General features: G+C 44.3%; 1 protein-coding gene across 6 annotated transcripts in view; it reads right to left on the reverse strand.

Annotated features, from left to right (window-relative positions):
• AP1S3 (adaptor related protein complex 1 subunit sigma 3) overlaps positions 1-18,778 on the reverse strand; it is an 84,270-nt gene that overhangs the window by 29,014 nt on the left and 36,478 nt on the right. For 5 of the 6 annotated variants that reach the window (XM_036319329.1, XM_036319331.1, XM_036319330.1 and 2 more), the window contains exons 2-4: positions 17,537-17,697; positions 4,821-4,999; positions 3,242-3,350 (exon numbers count right to left, since the gene is read on the reverse strand). In XM_036319329.1, the coding sequence (XP_036175222.1) occupies positions 3,242-3,350; positions 4,821-4,999; positions 17,537-17,697 (449 nt within the window). The remainder of the gene's footprint in view (positions 1-3,241; positions 3,351-4,820; positions 5,000-17,536; positions 17,698-18,778) is intronic. The other variant, XM_036319334.1, reaches the window with a different exon arrangement.

An 18,778-nucleotide genomic window follows, 5' to 3' on the forward strand; every position in this document is an offset into this window, starting at 1 on the left:
ATAGCTAAATAGCAATGGACAATTTAGAAAGTATTGTTAACTGCACTGTTCCTTTGATCCTCACAATAGCCCTATGGGGTTAGCAAAGTAAATATTTCTATTAACCTCTTCCTACAAGAAAATCCCCTCCATGGAGATCCAAGTGCTCCAAGACAGCAATACCCACACCTTCTGAGGACATCAGTGAAAACTGGCCCAGAGTCTGAAATGGGGAAATAGGCAGGCCTGGAAATCCCGGAGCAGACCCTTGTCTATCGTGAGACCCAGAGCTTCATAGCCGCTATAAACTGGGGTTAATGCTACTTGCTGCAAATCGAAAGATTAACTAGTTAATCCTTGTAAATCTCCTTGGAATTGAAAAGTGCTAAAAAAAAATACATGACTTAAATCAGTAGCCAGAGATTTTGATTTATCTGTCATCAGAAGGTAATATTTTTCCAGTGCTATATATAAGAGGAGCTCAGTACAAAGTTTTCTCTTAGATAACAGAAGGACAAAATTCAAGGAAACCTTCAGAATAACACAAGAGAGAAAGTAAACCAAAAAGCAATGTTCCTGGGACGATGTCAGTGAGAGTCAGTACGCTTTGCTCATCACTGTTAATTAATAAGGATTGAACACCTACTGGGCAGATAGCCTTGAACTGCTCTTAGCTGCTCTTAGCTTAATGAAAGATTCATTGAATTTTTTAGTGAATTAAATTTTGGATCCTCCTAAAGGTCTGCCCAAACAGGATGAAAGATTGATGCTAGAGAAATAGGAATTCATTCTGACTCTCCCTGTACTTTAAATGAGCCTCGTGTTAGTGAAGGGGAGTCTAAGTCTCTTGAGAAAGCCACGTGTTCTGAAGTACCCTCAATTTGGTCAGATAAGATCCAGATCCACATTCAGCCCCAGTTCACATTGTCATAGCTGGATTAATCCAGAAAAACACAACAGGTCAGACCAGAGTGCAGAAATGAGAGGGACAAGGCGAGTCCTGGGGAATTCCTGCAGGCCTTTGCAAAAGGCCAAGCCTGGAGGTTATTTGAAAAGGAAGTACCAAAATGTCAGAATTCATCCGAATGACAGAAAGCATAACATCAAATAATCTCAAATATAAAAATATGCTATTATGTCTTTGCAGATCTCTCTTTTAAAAATGAAAAAAAAAAAAATCTTAGGGAACCAGGAGAAAGAGAAAGAAAAGTGATCTAGCTATCTCGTTTCCTCTCTACTGACCAACAACCTGAAGTCCCTGAAGCAACACTTAGGTCTTTTCATAATTCACAAAGGAAAACAGGGGGGAATAACAGGGAGGGAAGGAGAGACAGCAGGAAAATTCTTTCCGAGACCTTTCAAGTACTCAGCCTATAAAAAGAGTTGCAACAAATCTGATAAAAACCCACCCAATACTGTAAATGTTGCCCATTCCATTAAATGGAATACAAGAAACTCTTGTGGAAGTAAGTGCTCCTAATAACACAAAATAAAAATCTTCAGTGAGCAAGAAATCATTTCCCAAATCATTTTCCAAATCCAATGACTACTCGGAGTGTGAACTACTTTAATTGTTTCTGGAACAGTTGCTAAAATATGGTCCAGAGCTGGTTACAAGTGTTGAAAAAACAAAGTCAGTCCTAGGTCATGATCGTGAAAGACTTGCAGTTCAATGGCCAAGCAAATCCCGTGCAAGTGAAGGATAAGACCGGGCTGGCCCATGTGGCTGGAGCACTGGGTGTGTCAGGGATGTAAAGAGGGAAAAGTGAGAGAGTGGGAGAGTGGCCTGGGACCAAGGTTTACAAAGCTTCAATAGCAGGCTAAGAAGTTTGAATTTTAGATGGAGAGTGACTGAGGAGGAATGTCACCCCGAATCTGTGCTTTGTAAGGAAGATGGTAACCAATAGGCCAGGTGAGAGCCAGAGATGAGGTTTCAAAGAGAAGCAAAGGTATGATCCCAAAAAAGCCTAGAATAGTAACAGGAATGAAGGAGAGGGATTTTAGCCTAGTTTTAATAGACAGAGGCAGATTGTAGTACAGTGGGGCCTTGACTTACAAGTGTCCCGACTAACGAGTTTTTCCAGATATAAGCCGTCTCTCGGCCGAATTTTGCTTTGAGTTGCGAGCTAAAATTCGGGTTACAAGCCAGCTTCAGATACCCCACCGCTAGTTGGCGCAGCAAACGTCACAGTGAACGCCACAGTGAACGCCACATCAGCCCAGCATCATGTGTCTCACTCGTTCACTTTTTGATTTGACATACAAGTAATTTGAGTTACGAGCTCCGTCACGGAACGAATTAAACTCGTAAGTCAAGGCCCCACAGTATAAAGGTTGGAGAAAGCTGAAAGGATCCTGAGACACAATAAATTCGATCACAATACAAAACAGAAGATGAGTTTGGTTCTTGTTGCGTTGAAGACTAAGATGATTGAGAAGCCCAGGAAGAGATCTTCAGCAAAGCAAGAAACAGTCACGTGATAACAGGTTTCCAGGAGAGAAAATCAGGCAGACATACCAGAGAGGAGGAAGAGCAGCAGGGCATTTAGGGAGCAGGTGGAGGGAGGGATCTCAATGGAAGAAGCCAGAAGGGGCCATAAGCAGAATTCAGTGTCCTGGCAAAATAAAAAGGAGCAAATTTAAAGAAAGAATCGTGGTGAGCAAGGGTTCAGTGCTGCAGGAGGTTAAGCAAGTGAAGATTTAAGAAGAGTCACTGGTGTCGGCCACTAGGGAGGGGTGAGTGGTAACTGATTTCCTTGGAGCCGCAGAGGTGGAACCCAAGCTGTGAGCTGCTGTGGAGTGAATGAGTTCAGCGGGTTGGGACACCTCATGTAAGACATTACTGGGGGGCAAGGAGATAAAACAGCAACGTGAAATGAAAGGGTATTATTGTTGTTGTTTTCATTCTCATGTATAAATAATATTAAAGAACATGTGTGACTTAGTAGAAGAAGCCAGAGAGGAACTAAAAGAGCAAACGAGAAGAGAGATGACAGTCCATGACAAAGAAGGAATCCTTCACAATTCCCTCTTGTGCATTAAACAAGGTCTCATGTGTTGTGGTCTGAAGACAGGGACACCACCTGCCTTGAAATCTGCCATTTAATAATTACAGGAAGTGGGGGAAGCCTTTTGCTCTGATCCTTGATACAAATGCAATTCATATTTTACACTTGAGAGAGAGAAGGAATGTGACGCAAGACAGACTGAAGTAAGAGCTGAGATGGAGACCTACTGATTCTAATAGACCAGAACAACTTACATTTCCAAAGTACTTGTCCAGCAACTCCACATAACGATGCACAATCTCTAGTGTCAAGAGCTCATTGTCCTGACTTTCTACTGCACAGCAAAAGTATAAGCTAGCATACCTTGAAAGGAAAAAAAAAAAAGTAAAATATGATGACCCATTAAACAACCTGAAGGTGGATTTTCCCCAATGAAGATGCAGTTACCTCCTGCTTCCCATCCAAGAATGAAATCATTATTCATCACATTCCATATCTCAAAATCATAGTCCTGTGTGTTTCTCCTATGGGTTTCTCCTGTGTGTATCTTCTACTCAAAATACTCTTCCCTACCCCATTTGTGTGGCTAACTCTTCCTTGTCCTGTTGCTCTGAGCTTGGGTGTCATTTCTGCCAAGATTGTCATTCCTGTCATCTCTGACTGGATTGGAAGCCCCTGCTATGCATCCCTGTGCCTCCCCTTCAGAACATCAGGTCTCTTCATTGTCCATTTCATAGCCTGTCTCTCCCACCAGATCAGTGGTTCCCAAAGGCAGGGTCTGCCTTGTTCACTGTTGTAACCCAGTGCTTGTAATATCAGTCAAGAGAACCACTGAAGCCTATTCTTTATATAAGGATTTAAAATACAACCAAACCAAAAATTTTAGAAAACCAGCAGGTGGAGAATACAGACAAGCTTCTTGTCAGCAAATACTAAAAATGTTGACCACGGATCCCACTTTCTGGTAATTTAATCCATTAAATGCAGTCTGCAGCGGTTACTCTACCTTTCCCCTTCAGGTCTTATAAACACTCCTAGCAAGAGCCTTTCTAACTTGTGTTCCTTCTGTAAGTTGCATGAAGATGCTGGGTGCAGGGTCGGGTTGGCTGTGTTCTGATCCTGGCTTGGGTATCCATTATCTAGGTCTAAATGGGCAAAATTACTCTGTCTCTTGGGGTCTCAGTTTCCTCATCTATAAATTGAGGTTTCTTCTGAGTATGGTCTTCCTACACAAGCAGGTGCAATAAAGAGAGAATACATAGGATTTAAAGCCAGAAAGATCTGAACTTGAATTATGGCTCTGCCAATTACTACTCAATTACTGTGAGCGGGGACTAATTACATAAGCTCTCGGTGGCTTTAGTTTCTTCATCTGCAAATATGAGCAATAATAACAATAAAGAGAGTTTTCCATCTCTGCAGCACACTAATCTGCATTTCCCCATAATACTTATTACTAACTGAAAAATTTTTGATTACTTAAAAAATGAGTAAGTGCCATGAGAGCAGGAATGTCCTGTGTCCCATTTACTACTGTATCCGCAACCACTAGGACAGTGCTGGGAATACAGTAGGTGCTCATAAGGCATGTCTTGAATGCCAGCAGGCATTATCAACCTGAGATTAAGTACCTAGACTCTCTCCTGGCACATCAAAGGCCTTTCAATAAATGAGCATTCTTTCCTAGTTAGTCTGTGGGTATAGTTATTTGGGCTCCAGTCTTTAAAGATTTCAGTAAATGATGAAATTGGTGTTGCAACCTAAAATGCTCAAGATTAAACAAACCAAAGCAGTAACAAGAAATAAATTCAGTTCTCATAAAGTTACTCACACCTTTTATAAACAAGTTTTAGTTCCTTCCAGTCGATAAAACTGCTCATCCTCTGACCACGAGAGAGCACAATCTGAACAATCTCCCGGGTGATCTTCTTCCTTTCCTTGTCAGAGAGAGTTGTGTACCATTTCTGCAGCCGTAATTTCCCTTGTCGACTGAAAAGCAATATGAAATGTATCTATAACAAAGAAGGGACAGAGAAAAAACAGAACTTGGTCAACCAAATCATTCTATGTAGACACAAATGTTCAGTGGCCGAGTGTACAAAGGATTATAATTCTGAACCAATGAAAAAAGGCTTCCTAGCTTGAAAACAATCCCCTCTCTGAAATTACGTTTAGCCCATCAGAGAAACAAAGAAATGTAGACACCACAAAGTTTATATTATAGGGGAAAGATAAGTTCTTTTTTTTTTAATATATTTTTTATTGATTTTTCACAGAGAGGAAGGGAGAGAGATAGAGTCAGAAACATTGATGAGAGAGAAACATCGACCAGCAGCCTCCTGCACATCTCCCACTGGAGACGTGCCTGCAACCCAGGTACATGCCCTTGACCGGAATCGAACCCGGGACCCTTCAGTCCGCAGGCCGACGCTCCATCCACTGAGCCAAATCGGTTTCGGCGAAAGATAAGTTCTTTTTAAAATTCCTCTTATGAGTCACAAATGCAGGATAGGGAGAAATATATATCAAGGAAGTACATAATTCTTTTAAGAACACATTAAATTTGTCCTTCACAAGCAAAAAGGAAATGTTAAGAACAGTGGAAGAGTTTACTTTAAAAGTTATATCCTAGTTCCATATCACTACTATAGACACACAATGATAGAGAAATAAAGAAGTAAGGGAAAGAAATGAGGATGAAGCAAGGCGTGAAAGTGAGAAGGGGACCATATTTTGTCATTAAAATATTTTTATGGTTTTTTAATTGATTTTTTTAATCTTTAATTTCTTTATTGGTTAAGGTATTACAAATGTAATTGATTTTTTAGACAGAGAGGAAGGGAGAGGGATAGAGAGATAGAAACGTTAATGACAGAGAAACATGATTGGCTGCCTCCTGCATGCCCCCCACAGGGGATTAAGCCCGCAACCCAGGCATCTGCCCTGATCAGGAATTGAACTGGTGGCCTCTTGATTCCTGGGTCGATGCTCAACCACTGAGCTACACCAACTGGACCATATACTGTCATTTTAAATAAAAGTTGTGCATACTTAACGTGTACAACATGATTAATACATGTGCGTAGTGAAGTGATTACTACAGTCAAGCTAATTAACATTATCAACTCACATAGTTACCATTTTTGTGTGTGTAATGAAAGCACTGAAATATACTCTCTTAGACACTCCAGTATTCAATACAGAGTGTCCCAAAAAATGTATACACACTTTGAACAATTATTAATTCCAATGGGTTAAATCTGAAAAGAAAGAAATATGAACTGAGTTATCAGATTTTAATAGTGTATACATTTTTGGGGGGACACCCTGTATACTGAGAACTAAAATAATTAATTTTTTAAACTTTTTACAAATACAATATTTAACTCCTTTTATTGAAAAGGTTTGGATCTGAACATCATGGCATAAGTCATACAAACTCAATAGGTGGTAATGTCTGAGGGCCAAAAGAAACCAGGCTTTCCTCAGAGCTTCCCCTACCCCCAACCTGTAGAATTTGAGGTCTTCTTAATAAACTATCTCTGCCTTAGAAAGGAAACATATGTTTTAACAAGGTCTTGAAGACCAAGACATGGCAAATGAAGAGAAAGCAAGTTACAGAGCTCTATATGCCTACTAGCTTTAAGAAAAATTACCCTCAGTCTGGAATTTAAATATTTACTTAGAACACAGCATTTTCTTAAATACCAATTTCACTATCAGAGCAGGTATAGGTAACCCAATAATGCAACACAATTACTATTTTCTAAGAATCATATTAAGAAAGGTGTTTTTGCTTCTAAGGATATCTATATATATAAAAGCATAAGCGACCATTACGACCGGACAAAGGTATGACCAGCTAGTCGCTATGATGTTCACTGACCATCAGGGGGCAGACGCTCAATGCAGGAGCTGCCCCCTGGTGGTCAGTGCGCTCCCACAGCCAACCTCCCGTGTCCAGTCAACCTCCTATGATCCCTCCCCCAGGCAGGCCAGCCTGATCAGGACTGAGCTAGATGACCCCCATCGACCCCAATCTCCAGCCAGGCCGAGGGACCCCACCCATGCACAAATTTGTGCACTGGGCCTCTAGTATAATCATAAAAGAGGCATTCTAAAAGTACAAAGCAGAATGGTGATAGAATAAAACCTCAGAATCTTAAAAACAAGCCCCTTTTTGGATAATCACCAATGGATAAGAGTATTCCGTCTGATGTTTGGTGAATAAGCAGATTTTTGTTAGAGAAATGAAATCCACACATTTTCTTAATGTTCACTTTCCATTTCCTGACAGAAAGTTTTCTTCTTCCCATTTAATCTAATCTCTACAAAATCAGTTTAATCTAAATCAGTTAAAATTAAATGGATTTTCCCTGATTTTATCCCGAAAGTGTATAAAGAGACATATCACTATCCTTCGAATAACAGCTAACTTGGCAAATTTGAAGACAGCCTTTAAGTATAGCCTGAATCTTTTCCTTCCAGAGAAATAACCCTGGTTTCATGTCTTCTCCTTCTTGGTTCTATTTTCAGATGTCAAAGTCATCACGATTGCAATTCTTCCATATTTCTCCATAGGCTTTATGTTCCTTTTAATTTGGGGCACTCAGACCAATGCCAAAGTCCCAGCGAGAGGCCATAACTATTTCTGAGTTGAATTGTAGAACACTTTCTAGTTCCTCTATTTGCAATCTTCACTCAAGAACAGGTGCCTATCTTTTTAAACATGGATCAACAATGGAGAACAATAAACAAGGAGCATGTTTTTTTCATTCTAACAACAAATTCAAAGGGAAAGGATAATCAGGGACATAATACATGTGTCTGTGAGCCCATACAAAATATAAAAATGCATTCCATATTCAAAAGAAGCAACAAATAGGTTCAAGTTTATCCAGCAATTGCACTGCATAAGACAGTGTTGAAAGACTTGGATCTCTCAGGTCCTGCTCTGGTGCATGGTGTCTGTTACATCCCCCCCAGATTTAACAGCTCGAGAGACTCGGCAGAATGAATCCCAGTGAGTCACAAGAGTCATCACCTCCAGCAATTGATTTCATCCAATTTATCAATTTAGTCCTTCAAGGCAGATGTTTCAAGAGGTTAATCAAATGCCATGTTTGATTAGCATTAGCTTGAGAGCAGGAAAAAAGGCAACTGGGTGGTTTTCTTCAATAATTACAAAGAGCCAGGTTAAATTCGAGTTGACGTCATCAACAAACTTCATCTGACTTCAGAAAACAACCACCGGACATTTCCTTTCAATAATGTTGCTGAGAAGAAAGGGGTAATGGAGAGACTGGTAATACTTGCAAACACCAACTCCAGAAAAAAAACAGAAAATCCAATGAAGTTGATTGAGCCAGCTTGACTTCCTACATTTGGCCAAAATGCTTTGGCCTCAACTGGGTGCCCTGCTGCACCAATTTCTCCCATCCCTGTCCCAGAGGGAACCACATATGTCAGCAGCCCTTTTGAGGGGTCTGGTTCTGCCCCACATGAGCCCTCAAATCCAAACATGTAAAGTTAATCCAAGCACTCCTTGTCCTCAGAGTACCCCCTACAACAATGCTTGACCTTACTGGGCACAGCCCAAAATTCTCACCTTGATCCAGAGCAGAAACTGGCTGTTTTCTTCACCATATATTTCTGAAGCATGTCTAGGGAGGTGCCATTAAGCCTTTGAAGGGAGCACAAAGCAGACCAGTACCTATGTATTTGGGCTGCTGCTCTGAGCCAGTATTAATTAGCATCTTCCTTCTATTTTTTAAGTTTATTTTTTTCTCTCAATTTTATTTTGTATTGGTTTCAGGTGTACACCTTGTGGTTAGACAATCATAAATTTTACATAGTGTTCCCTGGATAGTTCCAGTACCCCACCTGGCACCAAACACAGTTATTACAATATTATTGACTATATTCTCTATGCTATACTTTATAACCCTGTGACTACTCTGTAATTATCAATTAGTACTTCTTAATCCCTTCACCTCTTTCACCCACCCCCTAAACCCCTTCCCTCTGGCAACCACCAATTTGCTCTCTGTACCTATGAGTCTGTTGCCATTTTGTTTGTTCATGTATTTTGTTCTTTGGATTCCACATATAAATGAAATCATGGTATTCGTCTTTCTCTGACTCACTTATTTGACTGAGCATAATACCCTCTAGGTCTATTCATGCTGTCACAAATGGTAAGATTTCATTCTTTTTTATGGCCGAGTAACATTCCATTGTGTAAACGTACGACAGCATTTTTATCCACTGGTCTGTTGATGGACACTTAGGTTGCTTCCATGTTTTGGCTATTATAAAAAAACACTGCAATGAACATAGGAAGGCCTATATCTTTTGAAATTAGTATTTTGGATTTCTTTGGATAAACCCCCAAACGTGAAATCACTGGGTCATAAGGCAGATCCATTTTTAAGTTTGTGAGTAAACTCCATACTATTTTTCATAGTGGCTGCACCAATCTGCATTCCCACCAACTAGCATCTTCCTTCCAGTTGAAGATAAACAACGAACGCCTCCAATAGCAGCTTTGGTTCTTAATGTTTGAAAATCTCCCTGCTCCTGACCTGAATCCATGCAGTGGACCCACGACCAGCTTCCAAGAAGAGGGGTATCCAGGACTCTTTCGTGTCCCAACACTGTCACACCATGAACACCCCCTTTTCAGAACTAGCTTATATTTCAGGATCCGAGCTGCAAATATAAATACACAGACTATGTCCCTTCCCTCCAATCCCATCAACCTGACAGGCCCTTCCTCTAGTGGTCGGACCCCATGATACATCACTTAAAGGACCCTATTGCTAGGGTCCTTACCAACTTTGACCCTTTTCCAACTTCTGCCACCACTGCAAATCCCCAGCCCAGACAAGCCCCTCCACTCTTATCTTTGCTTCTCTATTGAGACAGCAGGCACTTTGCAGATCGGTACAACCATAAATCTATGCTGGCCCAGCTCAGCTGAATCACCAGTGTTACTTAGAAACTTTCCAGATACCTCTTCATGTAAAGGGTTTCTAAGCAAAACCCCCTTTTATTTCCTACGCAGGTTATTCCAGGTCACCACCCAAACCCCTCATATTCCCCATTTCCATCCTCACTCCCTAACTCTCAAAAAAAGCCAAGAGGACAAACACCATTCTGTGGGATTTCCCAGCTCCTCCCACACCTGGACACCCATATGCACAAACTTGGTCACACCCACCCTCAGCTGATTGATTTTCTTCCTCTGTCAGGGAGCACATCATCTCCTGCCCTGGCTTTCAACTCTCACCTACCTCTTCGGGAACACAGATTCTCAGTCTGACACTGCGGGTCTCGGCCCCTCTCTTTTGAGAATCCTCACATGTAGATGTTGAATAACTAACTCCCTCTCATCTTGAAATCAATGGCCTTCTCTAGAATTCCAACCTTCCCCAAAGGCGACTCAGCAGTCAGTCTCAAGTGTCCAAATGTGCCCCTGCCTATACACCCAGTACGTCTACTTTTAAAATATTTCTTAAGGATGTGCCTTAATATAAAGGTACATATTTGAGCACTAGAGGCCCAGTGCACAAAAATTTGTGCACTCCGGGGGGAGAGGGGGTCCCTCAGCCCGGCCTGTGCCCTCTCGCAGTCTGGGACCCCTCGGGAGATAACGACCTGCTGGCTTAGGCCTGCTCCCGGGTGGCAGAGGGCAGGCCCAATCCCTAGGTGCAGCCCCTGGTCGGGCTCAGAGCAGGACCGATTGGGGAGTTGGGGTGCCGCCCGCTGTCATGCACAGAGCAGGGAGGATTGGGAGGTTGCGGTGCCACCCCCTGTCACGCACAGAGCAGGGCCCATCAGGGGGGTTGGGGCTCCGTACCCTGTCACACACAGAGCAGGGCTGATCAGTGGGTTGAGGAGCTCCCCCCTGTCATGCACAGAGCAGGGCCCATCAGGGGGTTGGGGAGCTCCCCCCGTCACGCACAGAGCAGGGCCGATAGGGGAGTTGGGGCACTGCCCCCTGTCACACACAGAGCAGGGCCGATCAGGGGGTTGGGGTGCCGCCACTGTCACACTCAGGGCAAGGCCGATGTGGGCGGGGGGGGTTGGGGTGCCGTACCCTGTCACACACAGAGCCACAGGGCGATCAGAGGGGTTGGGGAACTCCCCCCTGTCACACACAGAGCAGCGCCAATCAGGGGGTTGGGGAGCCGCACCCTGTCACACACAGAGCCGCAGGGCAATCAGGGGGTTGGGGAGCTCCCCCCTGTCACACACAGAGCAGGGCCAATCAGGGGGTTGGGGCCCCGCCCCCTGTCACACACAGAGCCGCAGGGCGATCAGGGGGTTTGGTTGCTGCCCCCTGTCACGCTGATCCCGGTGCTGGGAGGCCTCGTGGCTCCGCTGATCCTGGTGCTGGGAGGCATATTACCTTTTTACTATATAGGATAGAAGCCTGGTGCACAGGTGGGGGCCAGCTGGTTTGCCCTGAAGGGTGTCCTGGATCAGGGTGGGGGTCTCGCTTGGGTGCCTGGCCAGCCTGGGTGAGGGGATGATGGTTGTTTGCATCTGGTCACACACTCATTAGGGTGGGGGTCGCCACTGGGGTTCCAGGCCAGCCTGGGTGAGGGGCTGAGGGCCATTTTCAGGCTGGCGGGTGACTGAAGCTCCCAACCTGTCCTTTTTTCCTTTTTTTTTTATTCTGGTCCAACTTTAGCTCTAAGGCTCGGCTCCAGCTATGAGACCTCTGCTGCTGAAAGCAGGTTTCTGGCCTTTGTTTACCCTTCTGTATTTGAAACAATGTTGTGGTCCGGCTGGCTGAAGCCCGGGGTTTTGTTTAGCTTCTATATTTGTTACAATGTTGCTTAGAGTGCAGCTGAGAGGCCGGCAAGGCAGGCGGGGAAGCTTGGCTCCCTCCGTCACTGAAGCAAGCAAGCCTCCCTGTTCACATCAGCTGCCTGGCTGCCAGCCGCCATCTTGGCTGGCAGTTAATTTGCATATCGCCCTGATTAGCCAATGGGAAGGGTAGCGGTTGTATGCTAATTACCATGTATCTCTTTTATTAGATAGGACTAGAGGCCCGGTACACAAAAATTTGTACACTCGGGGGAGAGGGGAGGGTCCCTCAGCCTGGCCTGTGCCCTCTCGCAGTCTGGGACCCCTCGGGAGATAACGACCTGCTGGCTTAGGCCTGCTCCTGGGTTGCAGAGGGCAGGCCTAATCCCTAGGTGCAGCCCCTGGTCGGGCTCAGAGCAGGGCCGATTGGGGAGTTGGGCGCCGGCCCCTGTCATGCACAGAGCAGGGCGGATTGGGAGGTTGCGATGCCACCCTCAGTCATGCTCAGGGTAGGGCCGATTGGGGGGTTGGGGCACTGCCCCCTGTCACACTCAAGGCAGGGTCAATGGGGAGGTTGCGGCACCACACCCTGTCAGGCACAGAGCAGGGCCAAACAGGGGGTTGGGGCACTGCCCCCTGTCACGCACAGAGCAGGGTCGATCAGAGGGTTGGGGAGCTCCCCCCGTCACGCACAGAGCAGGGCCCATCAGGGGGTTGGGGAGCTCCCCCCTGTCACACACAGAGCAGGGCCCATCAGGGGGTTGAGGAGCTCCCCCCTGTCCTCACCGAGTATGACTGATAGGGGAGTTGGGGCACCGCCCCCTGTCACACACAGAGCAGGGCCGATCAGGGGGTTGGGGTGCCGCCACTGACACACACAGAGCAGGGCCTGTGGGTGGGGGGGTTGGGGCACCGCACCCTGTCACACACAGAGCCGCAGAGCGATCGGGGGTTGGGGAGCTCCCCCCTACCAGGCACAGAACAGGGCCGATCAGGGGGTTGGGGCACCTTCCCCTGTCAGGAACAGAGCAGGGCCGATAGAGAGGTTGTGGCCCCGCCCCCTGTCACACAGAGCCGCAGGGCAATCGGGGTTTGGGCGCTGCCCCCGTCACGCTGATCCCGGTGCCGGGAGGCATATTACCCTTTTACTATATAGAATAGAGGCCTGGTGCATGGTTGGGGGCTGGCTGGTTTGCCCTGAAGGGTGTCCTGGATCAGGGTGAGGGTCCCCACTGGGGTGCCTGGCCAGCCTGGATGAGGGGATGATGGCTGTTTGCAGCTGGTCACACACCCTTCAGGGTGGGGGTCCCCACTGGGGTGCCTGGCCAGTCTGGGTGAGGGGCTGAGGGCTGTTTTCAGGCTGGGACTGAAGCTCCCAACTGCTCCTTTTTTTCTTTCTTTTTTTTTATTCTGGGCCAGCTTTAGCCTGGTTCCAGCTCTGAGGCTCAGCTGCTGAAAGCAGGTATCTGGTTTGTTTAGGTTCTATAATTGAAACTCTGTATCAACTCCAGCTCTGAGATCCCAGCTTGCTGAAAGCTGGTTTCTGGGGTTTTGTTTAGCTTCTATATTTGTAACTATGTTTCAAACTGCAGGCTCAGAGGCCGGCAAGGCAGGCGGGGAATATTGCAGTCCTCCATCACTGAACCAAGCAAGCCTCATGTTCAGTTTAATCTGCCTGGCTGCTGGCCACTATCTTGGCTGGCAGTTAATTTGCATATCACCCTGATTAGCCAATGGGAAGGGTAGCGGTCGTACGCTAATTACCATGTTTCTCTTTTATTAGATAGGACTAGATGTTTACTGCAGGTCTTTACTGCAGGTCTTTAACACACACTAAATATATAAAACTGGAAACTGCCCAAATTGCCAATAGCAAAACAAATTTAAATGGTATTTGTTAAAGGATTTTAATAAGTGATAATGCCTATGGTATAAGGTTAACTTAAAAAAAAAAAAAAAACCCAGGATCTAAAATAGTACACAGGCCTGGCCAGTGTGGCTCAGTGGTTGAGCATCAACCTATGAACCAGGAGGTCACAGTTTGATTCCCAGTCAGGGTGCATGCCCAAGTTGCAGGCTCCATCCCCAAAGGGGGTTGGGGGCATGCAGGAGGTAGCCAAGCAATGATTCTCTTTCATCACTGGATGTTTCTATCTCTCCCTCTCCCTTCCTCTCTGAAATCAATAAAAATACATATATTAAAATAAATAAATAAAATAGTACACAGAATATTATAGCAACATTTTAAAACTATACTTGCATAGAAATTATATAAAGGAAGTACACTGAATTGTTCATTATGTTTATCTTGGAATCGTTGAATTATAAATGTCATTTTCTTCTTTGTACTTACCTGGATTTTCCAAAATTCATATGTGTGATTCTTTAATAAGGAAAAATGCTTAATGAAAATAATAGCAAGTTCAGTAAAAATCAGTCAACATTCTATCTGAAGGCCAAGTACTATGTAAATGTCCAAGTGCTTTGAACAAATAAATTTATACCTCAAGGAAACTGCTCTCTACTCAGGAGATCCTGTGGTTCTGTAACCAGACAGACTGGTTCACAGCCTATCTCCTGGCCAAACGACGATGGAGGTAGGCAGAAGCATAGAGAGCAGGTAAGGAATGATAAAAACTATCATCGTTGCTGTGTTCGGTCAGGGGAGCCCTAGTAATCATTTTTCTCTAATTTCCAAACAATCTCTAATTTCAGAACAATCACATATATTAAGGGTATGTGTTTCAAGAAACTTTTGTTTCAGTTGCATGTACTTCTACTGGGTAGTGGTGTAAAATGCATTTTTGTTTTTGTGGTTTGTTGTGGCTAAAAAGAGGAGGAGAAGAAGGAGGAGGAGGAGGCAGAAGAGGAACAAGAGGAGGAGGGGGAGGGAGAAGGGGAGAAAGTCATTTGCTTAAGCCTTCAGGAATCTATGTTCTTAGCATGAAGGTTCATTGACAACCTGCCAGTCCTCAAGTTTAGTAACTCTCTGAAACAAGATTGTTACCTGCCAGAAATTAAAATGTCAGCTATTTCAAATTTCTTACATGCCATCCAGCCAAAATGGTGTATAGGAACCCCTGTTTCAGATTAAGCCCAAGGCATGCCAGGCATCCATCATGAGGCCAACCCACATCTAGGTCTGGGGGTAGAGGGTAGTGGAGCAACTTGATGGTTAAGTGGGAAGATTGTGCTAACAGGCAGTTTGAGAGCTTGCATTTGAATCCTGGCTCTGTTGTTTATGAGCTAAATAGACCTGGAAAATTACCTGATCTTTCTGGACCTCAGTTTCCTCACCTGTAAAATGGGGATGACAATAGTAATGATGTCAGTAATGCTGAAGGATGTAATGTGCGTGTCAACTTCTGAGTGCATATCCAGCACAGAGTGAGCTCAAAATAAATGCTTGCTATCGCTAATATATCATCCAGAAGACTGTCCCACCATTTATACTCCCATTTATCTTCATTGGGATAAGAAAAAAACACGTTGCTTCCTCCTTGTGAATCACTCCACTCCTCCTCCATCACCTTTCACCAAATAGTTCCATGTTCTGATAGGAAGTGTCCCTGACAGCCATTTCATAGGTACCCAGAAAAGCATTCTGCTGATTTCTTTGGGTAATAAACCATTCAATTTCTAGCTGATTTGCTACCTTGTCTCCTTAATCACCTGGCCTCATCAATCACATTTCCAATGCTTAAAGAATGAGTTTACAGACAACCCAAACTTGCAGGGAAGTCTTTGAAGTTCCTTTCTTTCTTTTGACTGCTAACCAATGGTCTTCTAATCAAGGATTTATTCATTCTAAGTTCCCTGTAAGGTGTTTACTTTAAGGTTCCCCATTTTTCATTCATGGGCGTGCACAGTTCTAATTTATCTATAATTGGGTGGCAGCAGTTACTGTTTTCATTTTCACTGTTCACCTCCCCTCCGAACTCTGCTTGAACTGCATCACTCCTCCGTGGGGGACCTTTCTCTCTCTTCCCCCACCGGGTTCTATTCATGAGCAGGTGGCCCAGTGGGAATTACAGGGCGGGTGTGGCACTGAACCTGCTGTCTGCTTCCCTCTCTGGGTTTTGCATCTGTGAAATGAGACAGCAAGGTCACATATCAAATACTTTTCATGGGCGAGGCAGAGGTAGATAACATTTTAAATAAGGGTAAAGGTTCAGTGTAATACAATAGGGTTGGAAGAGAGAGTCAAACTGTAAATCACAAGTTCCAACTAAAGAAATAGCCATAATTCAGCCATAATACGGTGTTGCCAAGAGAAAAATATCAGCCAGTATGGCCAGGTCTTCCAATTTTTTATTCCCAAAAGAAGCCTGAAATCTGAATGGTTATGTAAAACACTGGAATTGTTTAAATGCTGGGAATCAATAATCCTATATAATAAAAGCATAATATGCTAAGTGTCCGACCCATCAGTCGACCATTTGGTTGACTACTCGACCAGTTGCTATGATGCACACTGACCACCAGGGGGCAGATGCTCTGACCGGTAGGTTGGCTTGCTGCTGAGGTCCGGTGATTGGGACTGAGCGAGAGGACCAGACACACCCTGAAGCCCTCCTGTGGTCCCTTTCCAGCTGGCAGGCCCTCATAGACCCCAATTGGGACTGGGTGAGATGGCCCGATCAGCCCTAATTGCCTGCCAGGCTGAGGGACTCCATCTGTGCACAAATTCATGCACCGGGCCTCTAGTAACAGTAATAATAACACAACAATGTTCAAGCAAACAAAGCCAATTGTAAGTTGGTGGTGGTCTGCGCTCTGCTTTTGGGCTCAGGTCTCATTGGAAACTCCTGAGTTAGATGACAGCCAAAGTCCCTATTTCACAAACGTCATTCTACAGCTTTACTGCACTCCATGGCTTTCCCCTTGCTGTGGTTTCTGTTTGAGGAAGTGGCCCTCTTGCCCAAGAATATTGCTCCCACCTCTCAGCCTAATGTTGAGATCAGAATCTCCTAGTAATCCTTATTCATCAAACTTTATAGGTTTCTTTTTTCCTCAAGATTTCCCGCTCAGGTTCCTATTTCCACAATAAAGGGAGAGAACATTTATAGGGATAATTAAAATCTAGACAATCCCAGACTCTCCTGTCTGGCTTGTTATATCAACCTTTTTCCTGAAATAAAATGTTGAAAAGCAGACACATTGGCCAACATATTTCAATTCTTTTGCCAATCCTTGCACACCATCTGGTGGCAGAACTATCTGCTTAAAACAAGTGAAATGCTCAGTGAAGAAGGAAAATCAGGTGAATCGGATGAGGAGGAAAGAGCTGGGAAGACTAGAAAAAGAGGGACAATAAAGTGAAAAAGAGGAAAGAGGTGGAAATGGAAGTTATGAACAATTCACAAATCAATTTGAGAATTAGCTAGTGGCCATTTATGAAAAACATTAAAGAGCCTCCTATAAAGAAAATTCCGCATAACATCGTCTGTTATCCTTCCACCTATATGCACCACAGGGTTATTGAAGGAAGGGTGGATAGATGGGTAGTTATACTGATAAAACATGATTAGCAGCTTGTGGGGGGTGAACTGCATCACCTAAAATTTATGTGTTGAAGTCCTAACCAACCCCTGCCCCCCAGTATCTCAGACTGTGACCTTGGTCATTAGAGGTTAGTATGAAGTCAAACTAGAGTGGGCTAGGCCCCTAATCCAACAGGGCAGGTATCATTAAAAAAAAAGGGGGGGGAATTTGAACACAGATATGCTCACATCGACAGCACCCTGTGAAGATGAGGGCACAGCCAAGGAATGCCCAAGGTGGCCAGCAAAGCCCCAGAGCTGGGAGAAAAGCACGGGGCAGATTCTCAGAGGCCCCGTGGGAAGGACGCAGCTCTGCTGAAACCTTGATGTTGGACTTCCAGCCTGCAGAACTGTGAAAGGATAAACTTCTGTTGGTTAAGTCACTCAGTTCCTGGCATTTTATTACAGCAGCCCTAATGCACAACTGGTCTCTGGCACTGAATTTTATGTCTTTTTTTTTTAATTGCAAACATCGTCATCATTGTTTTCTATGTTTACAATTCAAAATCATAAAACCAAGTCCTCCACATTCCAGAGATAAAGTCAGCAGATTCCATTCAAGTTAGCAAATATTTATTCAGCGTCTAGCACAGTGAGGTATTTAAAATGAAATAATCCACCCAGCCAGTGTTGCTCAGTGGTCGAGCATCGATCTATGAACCAGGAGGTCACAATTCAATTCCCAGTCAAGGAACGAGCCTGGGTTGCTGGCTCGATTCCCAGTGGCGGTTGTGCAAGACGCATCTGATCAATGATTATCTCTCGTCATTGATGTTTCTATCTCTCTCTCCCTCTCCCTTACTCTCTGAAATCAATGAAGATATATTGAAAAATGAAAAATGAAATGAAATGAAATAATCCCTCATACCTGGACTCATAAAATGCTAACATTAGAAAGGACAACAGAGCTGATTGGGTGCAAACTGCCTCCTCTTAAGATAAGGACATGCAGACTCAGAGAGCTGGTGGCTGGACCCATGGTGGTGTAGTGAGCAAGCAGCAGACTTAACATGATCTCCTGGCTCCCAGCCCAAGGCTCTTTGTATTTGGCACCTTAAGCCACTTTTTGTTTTCTGGCAAAGCTAAAACTACCACTTTTATTCATTTTTTCCCATGTATGCAAATAATTATAACCAGGCAAGTCTTATGCTAACACCAGAGACCTACTTATATAATGGTTGACATGTGTTGAGAGTGTTCCACTTTACAGGCACCCCATTTCATCTTCATTAAAATGGGTAAGAGGTAGGTAATACTATTACCCCCATTTGATTGATAAGAAAACTGGAGCCAAAGACAGTTAAGTACTTTGCTGCGGGTCAATCAGCTAGAAGGTTCCAGATACGGGCTTTTGTTCTAGAGCCTGCTCTTTAACTGACTATGCTACGTTGCCTCTTTAAGAAGGAGCAAAGACAGACTTGGGCACCAACT

The sequence above is a fragment of the Myotis myotis genome, unplaced genomic scaffold (genome assembly GCF_014108235.1).
Source record: "Myotis myotis isolate mMyoMyo1 unplaced genomic scaffold, mMyoMyo1.p scaffold_m19_p_8, whole genome shotgun sequence".
Classification (NCBI taxonomy): domain Eukaryota; kingdom Metazoa; phylum Chordata; class Mammalia; order Chiroptera; family Vespertilionidae; genus Myotis; species Myotis myotis.